This window comes from Jaculus jaculus, chromosome 10 (assembly GCF_020740685.1).
Source record: "Jaculus jaculus isolate mJacJac1 chromosome 10, mJacJac1.mat.Y.cur, whole genome shotgun sequence".
Lineage (NCBI taxonomy): Eukaryota > Metazoa > Chordata > Mammalia > Rodentia > Dipodidae > Jaculus > Jaculus jaculus.
The window spans coordinates 89,692,560-89,709,732 of NC_059111.1; the positions used below are offsets into that span (position 1 = coordinate 89,692,560).

General features: G+C 52.3%; 2 protein-coding genes across 6 annotated transcripts in view; one reads left to right on the top strand and one right to left on the bottom strand.

Moving 5' to 3' along the window:
• The first annotated feature begins 865 nt into the window (after positions 1-865).
• On the top strand, positions 866-3,908 carry Atp6v1fnb (ATP6V1F neighbor). Its single transcript, XM_012949371.2, has 2 exons — positions 866-1,451; positions 3,642-3,908. The coding sequence occupies exons 1-2, from the start codon at positions 1,031-1,033 to the stop codon at positions 3,749-3,751; spliced, it is 531 nt and encodes a 176-aa protein (XP_012804825.2). The 5' UTR covers positions 866-1,030; the 3' UTR covers positions 3,752-3,908.
• Positions 3,909-15,441: 11,533 nt separating this feature from the next.
• The window catches only part of LOC101604950 (kielin cysteine rich BMP regulator), a 35,478-nt gene continuing 33,746 nt past the window's right edge, over positions 15,442-17,173 (bottom strand). For all 5 annotated transcript variants that reach the window (XM_045160327.1, XM_045160326.1, XM_045160328.1 and 2 more), the window contains 2 exons: positions 16,022-16,328; positions 15,442-15,889 (listed from right to left, as the gene is read on the bottom strand). In XM_045160327.1, coding sequence (XP_045016262.1) covers positions 15,618-15,889; positions 16,022-16,328 — 579 coding nt within the window. In that variant the 3' untranslated portion in view covers positions 15,442-15,617. The remainder of the gene's footprint in view (positions 15,890-16,021; positions 16,329-17,173) is intronic.

Sequence of the window (17,173 nt, forward strand, 5' to 3'; positions counted from 1 at the left end):
ACTTCTTGAGCACTCAGGCTCCTTCAAAAGAGTCTACATTCTTCCTGTTGCCCCAGTGCAGGTCAACTGGCCCAATCTCAAAGGCTGTCATCTCCCAATTGCAGCTGAATGGGCAGCGGTTCACCCACAGATTTTTTTTTTTTTTTTCCTGTGCTCTCTCTCTGCTCACACCAGTTCATTTCTATGCAAAGCAACCCTGCACAACTTCTCAGGACATGGGCATAACAGCCAGCTTTTCACACAAACTGCTAGCCCAGTCCAGGCAAAGCTCTTTCTCACCCTCATAGTCCAAACTTCACAGTCCATAGTTCTTAGTGCATTTAGGTCTTTCAACTCTGACCAGAATAGTCCATCAAGCTGTACTTAACAGCACTACAAGGTGTCTCTTAGGCCAAGGTTTCAAATCCTTCCACATTCCTCTTGAAAATCAGCTCCAAAAGTCCAAAGCCACAGAGTTAGGTATCTAGCAGCAACCCCACTCCTTGGTACCACTTTACTGTTACAGACAGGTTCACATTGCTGGTAGAAATCAACCAACCAAGAGCAGCTTGTGAGAAAACAGGTTTATTTTGACTTACATGCTTGAGGGAGAAGCTCCATGATGGCAGGGAAAATGATGTCATGAGCAGAGGGTGAACATCACTCCCTGGCCGACATCAGGTGGACAATAGCAACAGGAGAGTGTGCCAAACACTGGCACCCGTAAGCCCGCCCCCAACAATACACTCCCTCCAGGAGGGATTAATTCCCAAATCTCCATCAACTGGGAACTTAGCATTCAGAAGACCTAAGTTTATGGGGGGACACCTGAATCAAACCACCACAGGATTGAAACATCTAGCTAGTGGGCACCGGCCCCAGGCTGCCTCCCCAGGACGGACAACACTGATCTGCTGAGGGCACTGGGCAGGTAGAATCCTGTCCCTGTGTGAGGTGAGGCTTGGTTGCCAGGTGATTGTCCCAGGGCAGTCCCTCACTGTTGGGCTCACTCAGCTGTAGTCACCCTGTGGCTGCTCCTTCCTTTGCCACCATGGCCAGGCAGCTCAACATGGACACGATGCTGCAAAACTTCTGGAAAGAGGAATATCTAAAGGAGAAGATGCTGCGCTGTGAATGGCTCCACAAATACGGGTCACTGGTGAAGGCCAAGCAGAAGGCTAAGGCTGCGGCCCACCTGCCCCTCAAACTGCCCACCTTGCAGCCCAAGGCCCCAGTTATGCCACGGCCTGTCCCCAAAGCAGCCCCTTCCAAAGCCCCTAGCCCTGTTCCTGAGGTTTCCTCTCAGTCAGAAATGTACCCGGTACCACCCGCTACCCGGGCCCTGCTGTATGAAGGCATCTCTCACGACTTCCAGGGTCGCTACTGCTATCTCAACACCCGGAAACTGGACCTGCCAGAGACTCGTTACCTCTTCCCCATTACCACCAACTTCACATATGGCTGGCAGCTGGGTGAGCCCCAACCAACCTTCCACAAATGAGCGCCTGCCATGTGCCTGGGAGCTGGCATTTTATGGGATAGGGAGAGTCCAGACCGAACCCACAGCAAGGAAGACAGTTCCTGCGGAAGCTAAGGGGTGATGGGGCGCAGGGAGGCAGGAGTGTGTGCTTCAGCTGGGACCATCAGACAAGGCTTTTCTGAGGGCTATGATGGAAGGGTTTGGATTTTTTTTCCTAATTTTAGGAAAAGCCAGTGGGACTTTAGGCATGTTTTCAAAAGTCACCCAGTTTTGCAGGGCATGGCTTTTTCATGGGACATTTTGGAGTCTGGCAGGTTAGTTATGTATTTTTTTAAATTTTTTAAAAGTATTTTATTTCTATTTATTTATTTATTTGACAGAGAAAGAGGGAGAGAGAGAGAATGGGCGTGCCAGGGCATCTAGCCACTGCAAACAAACCCCAGGCACGTGTGCCCCCTTGTGCATCTGGCTAACATGGGTCCTGGGGAATTGAACCTGGGTCCTTTGGCTTTGCAGGCAAATGCCTTAACCGATAAGCCATCCCTCCAGCCTCCCCCCCCCCCCCCCGGCCGTTTTTAAATTTTTTGAAGTATTTTGTTGACATGACATGACCATGGCTCCAGGTAGGGAATTAGCAGTAGAGCTGAAATCAAGGATGTTTTGAAAGAAAAAGGACTCAGTGGACCTTATTAATGGATTGAGTGTGTGTGTGTGTGTGTGTGTGTGTGTGTGTGAGAGAGAGAGAGAGAGAGAGAGAGAGAGAGAGAGAGAGAGAGAGAGAATGACAGCCCAGATGTTTAGCTATAGCTGCTTGGAGGATTTGAGGAGGATAGGGCTGTGGAGGGTGGTGAAGATGGGTCATCGTGGTCATGGTAGGTTTAGGGGATCACCGAGGCAGCTGGGTGTAAAAGCTAGCCTTCTGGAGCAAGGTCAGAGTGGGTCATTAGAATATGCATGCTGAAAGATTACGTTAAGTGTTGGATCTTGAATTGCTGGAATCTGACCTGAGAGGGAGGCAGGAGGTGATTGGGATGATGTTAGCAGGCCACCCCACCCTGAGTGGTGGTTTTGTTTTTGGTTTCTGTGAGGCTGAGACCAGGCCATCAGCTGGGAGGGGAGCCAGCTTAGTCGGTGGAGTTTTCAATGAAGAGTGAAGGTGTTGAGGAAAAGAATATGGGACCATGGATTGCTGGGGGGTCCTTAGGGTCCCTTTGCTACCTCTGTCATAAGTTGCAAGGGAGATGGTCACTCAGCCATGAGTGTCCAGGTGCTTGAATATGCAGAAGAGGTGGGTGGTAGGGGATCAACACAGTTCCCTCGTTTTCCCCAGGGCTCTAAGAAAAAGAACAACTTTATTTTTATTTTTGGTTTTTCAAGGTAGGGTCTCACTCTAGCTCAGGCTGACCTGGAATTCACTATACTCTCAGGGTGGCCTGGAATTCGCAGCAATCCTCCCATCTCTCTCTCTCTCTCTCTCTCTCTCTCTCTCTCTATCTCTCTCTCTTTCTCTCTCTCTCTCTCTCTGCCTCCCAAGTGCTGGGATTAAAGGCGTGGGCCACCATGCCTAACCAAAAAAAACAGCTTTAAAAAAAAAAACAAAAGTAATCTTTTTGTTAATATTTTATGTATTTATTTGAGAGACAGAGAAAGAAAGGCAGACAGAGAATGGGCATGCCAGGGCCTCTAGCCACTGCAAATGAACTGCAGATGCCATCATGTGCATCTGGCTCATGTGGGTACTGAGGAATTGAACCTGGGTCCTTAGGCTCCCCAGGCAAGTGCCTTAACCTCGACGCCACCTCTCTAGCCCAAGAACAACTTCTTAACAAGAGCAGGAAGCAGGCTCCAGAAGGGAAGGGAGAAGTCTCATGCCTCCACAGTCTGTCCCTGTAACAAGCAGGACTAGAGCCTCCCTGTGCTCTGGCATTCCTAGGGGACAGCAGCCTGTCATCCAGATGGTAGAGAAAGGCCCTGGTAGAGGATCTTGAAGCTGGGGGCAAGGGGGCGGGTGGTGACCATTGCGGCCAGATGCCCATCTTGTGTTTTCCTGTAGTCTCCCCTCCATTTCTATTCACACAAAGCAGATACATCTTAGAGTCCTTGGGCTATGTGGATGGTCAGGGCACCGATGCTGCGTTCCTTCTCCAGAAACCCATTCCTGGCCTCTGACATCTTTTCCCAGGCCCTGCAGCAAAGCAAGAACTGGTCTCCTGCAAGATGTGCCGCATTGAGTCCTTCTTCCGCAAGAATGGGGCCTTTGCACTACTAGACCCCCGAGACCTGGCCCTCTGACCCTGGGTCGGGCCCATGGCTGAGAGGAGGAATGAGGAAATACAGGCCTCCGGGAGGAACAAAGTGTACTGTGTCTTGCCGTGCCCAGTTGCCCGGCTCTTGAGTCTTCACCACCTCGCAGCTGGAGGTCACCTTATCGTCACACCCTACATTAACCTCTCTCTCTCTCTCTTTTTTTTTTTTGTGTGTGTGTGTGTGTGTGTGTGTGTGTGTTTTGAGGCAGGGTCTCACTCTAGCCCAGGCTGACCTGGAATTCACTATGTAGTCTCAGGTGGCCTTGAACTCACAGCGATCCTCCTACCTCTGCCTCCCTAGTGCTGGGATTAAAGGCGTGCGCCACCACGCCCGGCTGACCCCTCTCTCGTTAATCATCCCTTTGAGGACCCGGCAAAGGCCAGAGTGATCTGGTTAAGGATGGGCGCTAATCTCCAGGCGCAGGCTCTTCAGCTCCTGGGGACAGTAGCTCCTGAAAGTCCTGTGTGTTCCTGAGGAAAGTGATCTGTTATCTTAGATGTCAGAGCCGGGGGGAGGGGGGGAGGGGGGGTTGGGGGGTTGCCCCTGCCACCCCACCCCACCCCCTGCTTGCGCCCTCACTTACCTGGCTACAAGCGCCCGCAGCCTCCGGGTCCTTTGCAGATGCACCTGCTGCAAACGCTCCCGCAGGGCGTGTCGCCTCCCGGCCGCGTCCTCCTGGGCGGGCGGGCGGGCGGAGCGCTGAGCCCGGGCCACCAGGACGGGGGTGGGCAGCGATCTAGCCCCGGGGCCCCTGAGCTGTCGCACGACCTCGTCGTCCCCGCCCCCCTCTGCCCCCGGGGCAGCCTCCTCCTCCTCCGGGGATTCTTACCGGAGCCGGGAGCTCCAGGGGGAGCCCCACGGGGTGAACTCGGCGGTGGCGGTTCCCCGCGATGCGGAGTCGTTCCAGAACCTGGGGGAGGCGACAATCAGCCCGGCCCGACGGGACCCCTGGAAGCCCGACACCCCGCCATCCCCGCGCGGCTCTCCCCCCCACCCCACCCCCCGCGTCCGCACCCGGAGCCGCTGCCGCTCGCGGTCCCGCCGCCGCCGCCGCCTGGCCGCGCCGTGCAGCTCCAGCAGCCGCTGCAGAGCCGCGTGCCCAGGCGCCTCCCCCGCGCTCCCCGGCGCCGGCCACGCGGCCTTCGGGGACCCGGGCGCGCCCAGCCTCCGCTCCCCGAGCGCGTCCGGGGCCGCTGTCAACTCCTGCCCCGCGGGGCTCGGGCTGCTTCCGGGGAGGGCCGCGGGGAGCTCCGGCGGCCCCGAGGCTCCCGGGCTCGGTGCCCCCCGCATCCCGCCTGCGGGCTGGCCTGGGAGGTGGCTGTCTTCTGGGCGCTGGGCTGTCGCTCGTCCCTGAGCCACCTCCGAGGCTCGTGGGGCGTTGTCTCCCCAAAGCGGAGGGGTTTTCATTTCCTCGCCCCGTGGAGCCCGTGTCCCAGGACCCTTAAGGCTAGTTTCTCTTGGACTGCGAGGAGCCCCCTTGTCCTCAGCCTGAGGTGTCTTTCCTCTGTGACCCCGAGGCCACTGACCACCCTGATCGCGTGCTGTCTTCTCTTGCTGAACCTGAGGAGGGTCTATGGCCAGAAGTATTTGTGGTTCGGTTCCCATACCAGAGCCCAGGCTCTTGCAGGGGTCTTGGGGCGTTGGCAGGCCATGGGGGGCTAGGCCAGAGATCTGTGGGGCCTCCTGGGTGAGCTTTCTCCCCTGTGGGCTCCTGGATGTTGGTCCTTCGGGCCTCTGCATGCTAGGCTCTGCTTGGCTCCTCTCCTCCCCCTGGGCCAGGAGAGAGGAAGGAGGAGATCTCTGAGCTCCCAGGCTTATGAGGGAAGCCTTTCTCCCAGGGGAGCCTGGATGTCACCTCCACACTCCCCTTTTGGCCTGATAACCGAATTATGATTATCAAAGGTTCCTGGGCAATGGCCCCTTCTTCCACCTGCCTACAGCAGACAGGCCCACCGCATCCCAGCAGCCTCCTCCCAGACAGACCTCACCCCAGATGTCCCCAACCTGAGAGGTCCCTCGCCCGTGGCACTTTGACCCTTTCACCTTAAGCTCCGAGTTTCCTGACTCCTTGAAGTTAATGACGGTGGTGGTGAGGTCCAGCTCTTGTAAGCAACCTGACAGAGAAAGGCTAATGTTGACAGATGTCTACTTATGTCCTAGCCCCTCTCACACTTTCTTTTCTTTTAATATTCTATTTATTTATTTGAGAGAGAGAGAGAGAGAGGTGGAAGAGGGGGCACATGGGCATGCCAGGGCCTCTAGAAACGAATGAACTCCAGACGCATGCGCCACCTAGTGCACCGGCTTTACGTGGGTGCTGGGGAATTGAACCTGGGTTCTTATAGCTTTCCCAGCAAGTACCTTAACCACTAAGCCATCTCTCCAGCAACCCCCACCCCCACTTTCTATCTGAGCTGGAATGGAGATGTCAAGGGGGCTCCTGGAACATGGAGAGAGGGAAGAGCCTTGAGGGCCCTGCTTGAGCTTCATGCTGTCTCAGATCATCACCACCGCGATTTCCACAGCATTGCTGGTCAGCTGTCCCTGCCAACAGCTGACCCTCAGCCTTCCAGCCAAGGAAGATCACCGTAAGGGAACCTGCACATCTTCTCCCCAACTACACTACAGATCACCTAGGAGCAAGAAGGGCCTATCTGCCAGGCGTGGCGGTGCATGCCTTTGATCCCAGCACTCAGGAGGCAGAGGTAGGAGAATCAACATGAGTTCGAGGCCACCTTGAGACTACAAAGTTAATTCCAGGTCAGCCTGGGCCAGAAGATCCTTCCTCAAAAACGGGGGGGGGGGGGGCTATTTGCTGGGGTCTTTGTGCATAAGTACCCCTGCCCTGCTTTGTCCTGGTATTCCAGTTCAGGCCCTACAAAGAACCCCACTGTATATATTATGGTCTCTCCTGTTATTAAGGAAAATCCTACTTACCTCTTGGTTTCTGACAGCAAAATCAAGGAAAATCCTAGGTGTGGAATGTTAAGAAAGAGCCTGGCCTAAAAACAGCGTATCTTCATAATTAACAAAAATCTAGCCTGGACTAAAGCAAGACCCTACTTTCAAAAACCCAAAAACAAACAAACAAAAAAATCTGAAAGCAGGGTCTGGGCTGGAGAGATTGCTTAGTGGTTAAGACGTTTGCCTGCAACACGTAAGGACCAGGTTTGATTTCCCCAGGACCCACATAAGCCAGATGTACAAAGTGGCACATATGTCTAGAGTTCATTTGCAGTGGCTGGAGGCCCTGGCTTGCTCATTCTCTCTTTCTGCCCCCCCCCCTCTTTCTCTCTCTCTCTCTCTCTAATCAAAAAGAAAAGCAGGATCTGCTGTCGCTGCCCCCCACAGCTGTGGAGGAAGAAGAGAGGTTCTGCATGCATAAAACTAGATCAAGAGCCTCATTTCACAGGCTCTAAAAACCAAGCTCTTTCACAAGAATATCAAATCTTTCTCCTGTAAGGAATATAGACCTGCATGAATATTCATTCAGACCAGACCAAATAGATATGTTTTCTATGGAAACAGATCTTCCAAAGGGCTTTTTGAACAGAGGAGTCTTATAAGACTCCCATCCTTTAGAAATGATTGCAGGAAGGTCACTGAGAAACCCTGCTGGAGCTGAGCTGAAAACCTCCTCCATGTAGACCAGCTGACAGAAAGCTGGAAAAAGCCACACTGCATGCTGTTCCATGGGAGAGAGAGAAATCACCAGTGAAGATACCAAACAGTGGACACTCCAAGCCTTAGTTTTGGCCAGCCAGGCCAAATGAGCCAATGGGTGCAATAGTGGCATGTCTGTTATGGGAAAAACCAACCACCCTCTAATTTGACTGGAGGCCCCCTCCATGAGAGGGAATACATACCTGATACTGAAAGCCTACAACAGGGGTAGTAATGAGCCCTAGGGATATAATGTCTGCTTCTGTCTGGCTAAATGTATATACTATGCTCACCAAAGTGCCCAGTAAGCACTTCTCTTAATGTTCATACCTTTATATCAATGCTACTCTCACCTTTGGTTAGAGAAGCTTCTCTTTTCAGATGGCAGTGACATTGGAATGACCGAGAAGGCATCATGGTGCTGAGAGATGACAGAGTAGTGCTCAGCACTGAAATATCTCTATCACACCTTCCAAGGTTCAGAATCCATTGCGGAAGAGGTGGCAGAAAGAATGTAAGAGCCAAAGGAAGGGTAGGACTCCTTACAGCATGCTCCTCCAGACACAAAATAGCCTGGATATCCATGACCTCACAGTGCCTGACACTACCTCCACAAGACCATCATAATAGGAGGAAAAGGTCATGACATCAAAATAAAAGAGAGACTGATTAAAAGGGGGAGAAAAAAGAAAAGCAGGAAGTAGGAAAACAACTCTCTCCCCCCCCACTGAGATGCTGATCTGTGGTCTTAATAAACAGTTTTTTTATTTCCCATATAATAGTGTAATGTTTATCTCTGTCTTCCCAAGATATACATGTAGAAACTTGTCAATCAGAAATGAATCACTGGGGCTGGAGAGATGATTTAGCAGTTAAAGTACTTGTCTGCAAGTCCAAAGGACCCAGGTTCAATTCCCCAGGACCCACATAAGCCAGATGTACAAGATGGTGCATGCATCTGGAGTTCATTTTCAGAGTGCCCATTCTTTCTCTCTCAATCTCTTACAAATAAAATAAGTTAAAAAAAAAAAAAAAGGAAAGGAAAGTAATCACTGGCACGCTCCTCTTCTGTCATTTGTGTGGTAGAACAATTAAAAGCTTATGGGGGGAGGAGGCTGGAGAGATGGCTTAGTGGTTAAGGTGCTAGCCAGCAAAGTCAGAGGACCCAGGTTCAATTCCTCAGTACCCACGTAAAGCCAGATGCACAAGGTGGCATATGCTTCTGGAGTTTGTTTGCAGTGGTTAGAGGCCCTGGTGCGCCCATTCTCCATCTGCCTCTCTTTCTCTCTCTCTCCCAAATAAATAAATAATTTTTGAAAAAGCTTATGGGCTTGTTAGATGCTTTGTTTGACAAATAATTTGAGGATCAGTTTCCTTTGCAAAAACAGGTCGAAGGCCCACAACACTCAACCCACCAAATAAAACCTTCCCTCACCCTGACTTCATGTCACACTCTCGACAAAGCTTTGACCAAAGACAGGACCAAGCCCCTCAGGCTCTCTGTATAGCCCCAGTGCCTGGCTAAAGGTGGTAATTGGTGACCTGAACTTGCTCTTCCAGGCCCTTCTTCCCAGGCAGCAAGTCATGTATATCCCTGCTGCTCCTCTGCCTGAGCCCCAGTTCATTCAGCATCCTACCAAACACAGTGCCTGAACCAGGGGGGACTGGCAACGAAATCTCCTGACAGCTGAACATGATGGCACATCTACACTGCCAGCACTCGGGAGGCTGATGCAGGGGGATTCTGAGTTCAAGGCCAGTTTGAACCACACAGCCTTGTTTGCATATCAAGACCATGTCGCCTAATGAAAAGGTGAGAGATGCAGGATCAGTGAAGGATGAAGGAAGGAAGTTCTTGATCTGGGCTGAGGCTGCCTGTGCCTCCCAATCTAATTTGGCTGCCCCGGCCCTGGGGTGTCCTGCACTCTCTCCTGTTGACGTACCGGGTGCAGCTCCTGGGGGTATAGTGGGGCTCTCCCGCCTTGAGTCCGCATCACTCCTGGTCTCCCTCAGCTCCGAGGCAGATGAGTCTCTGGTCTGTCCCCTGCAGGTGTTGAGTGGCTGCCTCAGATGTAGCCTTATCAGCCTCTGGGCTTCTCAGTTGCCCTAGACTCCTGAGCCTGATCCACCTCAGCACCCCAATTTTGAATCCAGGGATTCAACTCCCGTACCCACTGGATTGTGGTATCTGGAATTGGGAGGTTATCCTCCCAGGATTTGGGGGACAACTACCAGTGAGGGCCTGGAAGGAGCCAGAGGCAGGAGGAGGGACACTGATGTGACTGTGGAGGGAGGTAGGGCGGACTCATGACCCCTGTGTTGGGGCAACATGGTGAGAAGACAGGATCCCCAGGGAGAGAGACTCACCTTTCCAGGAGCAGGTAGTTCTGACTTGGGGTATGCCCAGCCTTAGGTGGAGAACGCAGTCTGGAATTCTGCAAAGGTTGGGGGAGCTCGGGGCCACCAGGCAGCGCCCTCCAGTGTGTTAAAAAAGCAGGACCCCACCAACCCTCCTCCCATTCAGGCCCTTGTGTGACCCGTCTCCCTTCCCTCCATGGCAAGAAACTTGAAACTGTGCCTCTCCTGGCCCCTGGAGCCTTTAAAAGAGCCTATTGGAGCTTTCGTTAGTGATCACACTGACACCTCTCCTGCTATATCTGACCACTAACATGGCCTAAGTGATCCAAGCAGCCAGTGGCTGGGCCAGAACTGGGATGCACATTCCCAGTTTTCACCTCTAATTCTGGGGGCTAGGCACCATAGCTCCCTCTCCCATAGACTCAGCCAACCTCCAGCACTACAAGAGAGGACAATGGCAGAGCCCACGCGGCATCTGTTTCAGGGTACTGGTGCCTCTGCCCTCTGGGACCTGCCAAGTGGCTTGTCTTCCTCTGGGCAGCCACATGAAAAGCTTTCAGGTATAGCCACACAGTTGATGTGGGTAACCCAGTCATTAATTGTGGGACGATAACCACAAACTGTAAGGAGTACGTGGTCATGGTGTGTGCTGTAAGCCTTTTTTGTTTGTTTTTGTTTGTGGCTGTAGGGTCTCCCTCTAGCTCAGGCTGACCGGGAATTCACTATGTAGTCTCAGGGTGGCCTCGAACTCATGGTGATCTTCCTACCTCTGCCTCCCAAGTGCTCTGGTGAATCTAGTGGTCCAGTGACCTTTGAAGAAAGCTCTACCACCATTCATATTTATTGCTAAGGAAGCCAAGGCTCAAAGTCCTCAGGGAGCCTCAGAGCTAAGAGCTGAACCCAGGGCTGTTGGTCTTCAAAAGTGATGCACTTTCCACCTCCCCTCACCACTGCGACCATCCCAGGGTCACACAGTCTCCTTACTCACTGCGCTCACCAGCTGCTCAGAATCCCGGCTGTCCCAGCTCCGTGTATGCTGGGTCTGATCCCTGTGACCATAGACCCCGGTCCAGGGGGGCCAGAAGAGACCCAGCCCCAACCCAGTCAACAGTTCCAAGTCCCAGAGGAGCTAAGAGAAGAGCAGGGAGTCAGGGCTGAGAGAGAAGCCGAGCTAGCCTCTGGCCACCCCATCCCACCGTCGGGTCCTTACCTTCTTCCGAGCTCGCTGGCGCCGCTCCATCTCCAGAAGCACCATGGGAAGCTCCAATCCTGGGAGGCAACCCGGGCCTTCATGCACCTGGGAGATGGGGCGGTAGAATCAGAGCCCTGTCTGTCCGCCCCATCAACCGCAGCCCCTGCCCTTCCTCACCTGCCACACAGCAGCCTGCAGCTGGTCCAGGCCTGCAGGGCGCCGAAAGAGGAGCTGGTACAAAGCCAAAGCGTGCTTGGGGCTACAAGGGAGCCCTGGGCCCTGGGGAGTGGCTGCCTGTGCCATGGGGAAGGAGTCAGGGCAGACGCCTTCTCCCTGGTCTGTGTCTGCCTCTGCCACAGGAGCCTGTGAGAGGTGGAAAGCGGGGGTTCGGAGGACTGCAAACAAAGAACAAATGCTTTGATCTCAATAATGCAAAAGACCCTGACACCTGAGCAGGGCCAGGCTGCACCCGAGCCTCTGAGACCAATAATAGCTTGGCCCAGAAGTGAGGGTGCCGAGCGCTGAGCCGGAGCGTCACCCAGACCTGTGTGCATGGGCCTGTTTGTAATCCTAATAAGCATCTTTCTTACGAATACGCAGACATCTATGTTCGCAAGAACTTTCCAGCCGTGTTATATGGGCGTGGCACAACTGCTCCTCCTGGCAGCTGCAGGAACAGCTCCCCCCAGCACAGTATGCACCAGGACCCCCACGCCTCTCTATAGGTGATTCCCCTTCACACCATCTCTATGCAATATATGCTATGTGCTTGGGAGGCAGAGGTAGGAGGATCGCCATGAGTTCGAGGCCACCCTGAGACAACATAGTGAATTCCAGGTCAGCCTGAGCCAGAGTGAGAACCTACCTTGAAAAAAAGTTTAAGATCAGTATATGCTATGATCATCCCAGATCACAGGTCAGCAAACTGGCTCCAGACCACCATGACAAACACACTCTGGGAAAACGACCTAAGGCTGTGAGAGTGTGAAAACAGTGTGAGTCTGGCAATAGCAGACACTGCCTTGATCCACCTGCTGAACACTGTACAGTTACCCTACTGATTCCGCCCCACATGCAAAATGCATGCTGCTGTTTCCCCATGTGACATGTGTAAGTTAGGGTAAGGTAGATGTTTAGGTGATAAGGTATTGTGGGAACTTCTTTTTGTTCTTTTTATTTGAGAGAGAGGGAGAGAAAGAGAGAGAGAGAGAGAGAGAGAATGGGCACATCAGGGTCTTTAGCCACTGCAAATGAACTCTAGATGCGTGCGCCCCCTTGTGTGCATGTAAAACATTATGCCTCTGGTTTACACAGGACCTGGAGATTAGAACATGAGTTCTTAGACTTCATAGGCAAGTGCCTTAACTGCTAAGCTATCTCTCCAACCCGAATTTCTTTTTCATGTATTTATTTGAGAGAGAGAAAGAGGCAGAGAGAGGCAGAGAGAATAGGTACGCCAGGGCCTCTAGGCTACTGCATATGAACTCCAGGCACATGTGCCACTTGGTACATCTGGCTTTACATGGGTCCTGGGGATTCAAACCTGGGCTTTTTGGCTATGCTGGCAAGCACCTTAACCACCAAGTCATCTCTTCAGCTCTATTAAGGGAATGTCCTTTGTTTTTTTCAGGGGAGCCAGTTTTATTTATTTTTTTTATTTCAATTTTTTAAAAAATTGTTTATATTTATTTATTTATTTGCAACAGACAGAGAGAGAAAGAGGCAGATAGAGAGAGAGAGAATGGGTGCGCCAGGGCCTCCAGCCACTGCAAGCAAACTCCAGATGCGTGCACCTCCCTGTACATCTGGCTAATGTGGGTCCTGGGGAATCTAGCCTCGAACCGGGGTCCTTAGGCTTCACAGACAAGCGCTTACTCACTAAGCCATCTCTCCAGCCCTTTTATTTCAATTTTTTTAAAATATTTTTTGTTCATTTTTATTTATTTGAGAGTGACAGAGAGAGATAGAGGCAGAGAGAGAGAGAGAGAGAGAGAGAGAGAGAGGGAGAGAGAATGGGCACGCCAGGGCCTCCAGCCACTGCAAACGAATTCCAGATGCGTGCACCCCCTTGTGCATCTGGCTAACATGGGTCCTGGGGAATTGAGCCTCAAACCGGGGTCCGTAGGCTTCACAGGCAAGTGCTTAACCGCTAAGCCATCTCTCCAGCCCTTATTTCAAATTTTTATTAACAACTTCCATGAGTATAGAAAATATATCATGGTAATACCCTCCCTCCCTCCCCCCCCCACTTTCCCCTTTGAAACTCCATTCTCCATCATATCCCCTCCCCATCTCAGTCAGTCTCTCTTTTATTTTGATGTCATGATCTTGTCCTCTTATGATGGTCTTGTGTAGGTAGTGTCAGGCACTGTGAGGTCATGGATATCCAGGCTATTTTGTGTCTGGAGGAGCACGTTGTAAGGAGTCCTACCCTTCCTTTGGCTCTTAAATTCTTTCCGCCACCTCGTCCACATTAGACCCTGAGCCTTGGAAGGTGTGATAGAGATGTTACAGTACTGAGCACTCCAGTCACTTCTTTCCAGCACCATGGTGCCTTCTGAGTCATCCCACGGTCACTGCCATCTGAAAAGAGGGGCTTCTCTACCAAAAGTGAGAGTAGCATGAATATAAGGATATGAACATTAAAGTGCTTACTGGGCAGTTTGATGAGCATAGTATATACATTTAGCCAGACAGCAGCATACGTTACACCCCTAGGACTCATGACTACCCCTGTTTTAGGTTTTCAGTATCAGGGATGTATTCCCTCCCATGGAGCGGGTCTCCAGTCCAATTAGAGGTTAGTTGGTTTCCACCATGACAGACGTGCCACTATTGCACCCATTGGCTTGTTTGGCCTGGCTGGCCAAATATAAGGCTTGCAGTGTCCACTGTTGAGTACCTTCACTGGTGATTTCTCTCTCTCCCATAGAACTGCATGCAGAATGGCTTCTTCCAGCTTTCTGTCAGCTGGTCTACATGGAGGAAGTTATCAGCTCAGTTCGAGCAGGATTTCTCAGTGGCCTTGCAGCCCAAGTATGTTAAGTCTTCAACAGTAGGGTCTTACCATGTATTCCCGGTGGGAAACCAAGAGCCTCGGCAATGGCCTGTAATGTTTTGGGGGCATCAGGGACCTCCCTGGCCAACAACTCACTGGAAGGTGTCCCATAAGGGAATGTCTTAAGTCATTGGTAGAATGCCTTTGAAGGGAATTATGGAACGCCTGCCCTATTCTATTTCCTGGCTCGTGATGTAAGAAGCTTGTTCTCACACGTGTACCTGCCATTGCCATCTGGTGCCCTTGCCCAAAACAGCCTAGTTTTGGATGGGAGCCTCCAAACCTGTGGGCCAGAATAAATGTTTTCTATTTATAAGATAACTGCTTCAGGAATTTCATTAATGACACGGAGAGCTGACTAACAAGGACCGGGCATCTTTTCCTGTCTGCCCGGTCACCTGCAGCTTGGCTGGCCTGCAGCCTTGTCTCCTCTGGGAAAACGGGGTGCAGCAAACTGTCCTCTCTGGTCCCCAGATAAGGACATGGAAAGAGGACTGAGCTGGCAGGGTGGGTGGCCTGAACTTAGCAGTCTCTTGTTGATGAAGCGTCTGGCTGTGTTCTCCCCCGCAGCACGGAGCCCCAACATTAGGGGCTGTGCCCTTGACCTGAAAGCCACAGTTCGTTGAAGTCTAAGAGCGTGGCAAAGAAAACTCAGGTTCTGGGCATTTCCCACTCGAAACCCATGCTCCCTCCCTGAAAAAATCCTGGCAAGCTGAATTTGTCTACTATCCTGAAACTGTGTGTCTGTGAACACAGGCAGGTAAGCATGCATATGATACGTGTCTAAAATGTGTTTGTGCATGTGTGTGTGTGTGTGTGTGTGTGTGTGTGTACGTGTATGGACTGCATTTCTATCATCTCTCACCCCTGGTGGTCCTCTGTCAGCAGCTTTTCGAGTGGCCAATACACCTGAGCGCATGCTGGTCGCAGGCCATGCTTGTTACACAGACTGAGACTAGGTTAGGGGACCAAGATAACCTCCATCATCACTCCCATTTCAAAGTTTCCCAGACAGCACCAAGGAGCGGTGGTTTGGGATCCAGGAATGGAAGTGTAAAGTCTGAGCGTGAGTCCTCGAACTCCAGGGACACTGCTGGACACTGACCACATTCCAAGAAACCCTGCCACCACCCCCGTGCCAGGATGAAACACGCACACACAAGCCAGCCTTGGGCAGGCAAGGAGTCTATTTTCTGTTTTGATGCCGCTGAGGTCTGGAGGCCATGCCTGCCTGAACAGGGCACTGTCCCTGCAGCTTGGGCCTGGGGGCTGCTGCTCTGCAAGGAGTGACTTTTTTTTTTTTTTTAAGTATTTTGTGTATTTGTTTATTTGAGAGTGAAAGAGGCAGATAGCGACAGAGGGAGGGTGGAGAATGGGCACATCAAGGCCTCTAGCCACTGCAAGCAAAGTCCAGACGCATGCGCCGCATTGTGCATCTGGCTTACGTGGGTCCCGGGGGAAAATTGAACCTGGGTCCTTAGGCTTCGCGGGCAAGTGCCTTAACTGCTAAGCCATCTCTCCAGCCACCGGGCGTTGACTTTTTGGCCTGATGAGTCTTGATGGGGGTGAGTTTACTTGTCTCAAGGTGAAGCGCGGGTGTGCTCCTGGCTGGGAGGAGGCAGCAAGCGGGGCGGCTGGTGTCCAGTGAGCAGGACTTGAGGACAGGCCTCAGGCGGGATGCAGTGGCTGTCGTGCTCCACCAGGCCCGCAGGGCACTGGCAGCCTGGGACGCAGGGCCGCACACAGTGGGCGGCCAGTTCCCCCAGGGGCACATGCCGGTTGAAACAAGTGCGAGGGCACGGTGGTCCACACTCATCGAACACAAAGCCACGGTCCAGGGGGCAGCCCACCACTGCAGGCAGAGTGGAAGGTGGTGTCACAAGGGTCCCCCAACACCACTCCCTTTGTAGGCTGCCTGCCCTCTCTGCACGGTCCCCTCCCCCACCAACACGTGCTGGTCACGTAATGCCCCGTCACCACTCACCGCAAAGCGTGGGGCCCCTCCAGTCTGGTGTCACTCCTGCCTGGCGACAGTGGCTGGCATAGGCCTCCAGGGCGTCACAGAGACAGGCATCGGCTGAAGAGCCAGGGCCACAAGCACACAGGTCATACACACAGGCAGCAAAGAAAGGTTCGGGTGGCACAACGGCGTGGCAGCGACGGAAGGGTGAAGACTTCAGCAGCCCGCACCGGGCATTGGCCTCACGCCTAGCACGGTAGCCTGCTGTCCGGCAGGGATCCACCTCTCGGCCCGCAGAACAGGGCCGCCCAGGTCCTGGTCCCTCGGGGACCTAAGTGGACAGAGCAACTTCAATGTGAAAACGTTTCTTTGTTTTTTCTTTTTTTTTAAATAAATCCCTTTCTTCCTTCCTTTCTTTCTTTCTGTTTACTTTTATTTATTTATTTGAGAGTGACAGACAAAGAGAGAGAATGAGAATGGGCGCACCAGGACTTCCAGCCACTGCAAACGAACTCCAGATGAGTGCGCCCCCTTGTGCATCTGGCTAATGCCGGTCCTGGGGATCGAACCGGGATCCTCAGGCTTCACAGGCAAGTTCTTAATTGCTGAGCCGTCTCTCCAACCCCCATCTTTTTTTTTTTTTTTTTTTTGACGAAATTTCCCTTCAAGAGTGGAGCACGGCTGTCCATCCCTCCTGAACTTCCAGGTTCTGGTAAGCCTCCACTCATCTCTGTGGGACTGGGCTGAGACTAGAGGAAACAGCCTCCCTGTATGCCCACATGGGCTCTCTATCCCCTCCCACCTCCCACGTGGCAGAAGCTCGCTGTACTTCCTCCTCTTTCTTTCTCTTGATCTAATAAACTCCCGAAACCTTAAAAAAAAAAAGCCACACGTACTGGTACATGCCATTCATCCCAGCACTCAGGAGGCAGAGGTAAGAGGATCGAGGCCACCCTGAGACAACATAGTGAATTCCAGGTCAGCCTGGGTTAGAGTGAGATCCTACCTTGAAAAGCCAATAATAATAATAACAACAATAACAATAATAATAAATAAATTTTTAAAAGTGGAGCATGCCTGCACTTGCAGCCACACAAGAGGAAAAGGCAGGAGGTCCATGAGCTTAAAGCCAAGCTAGGCTATATAGCTAGTTCCAGGTCCGCTCTGGACTACTTA

What these genes read in the sequence shown, in the direction of transcription:
- Atp6v1fnb (XM_012949371.2), top strand. Translation starts at nt 1,031, where the DNA reads ATGGCCAGGCAGCTCAACATGGACACGATGCTGCAAAACTTCTGGAAA. An exon ending in CACATATGGCTGGCAGCTGG is followed by an intron (nt 1,452 to 3,641) that starts GTGAGCCCCAAC and finishes ATCTTTTCCCAG; the next exon opens with GCCCTGCAGCAAAGCAAGAA.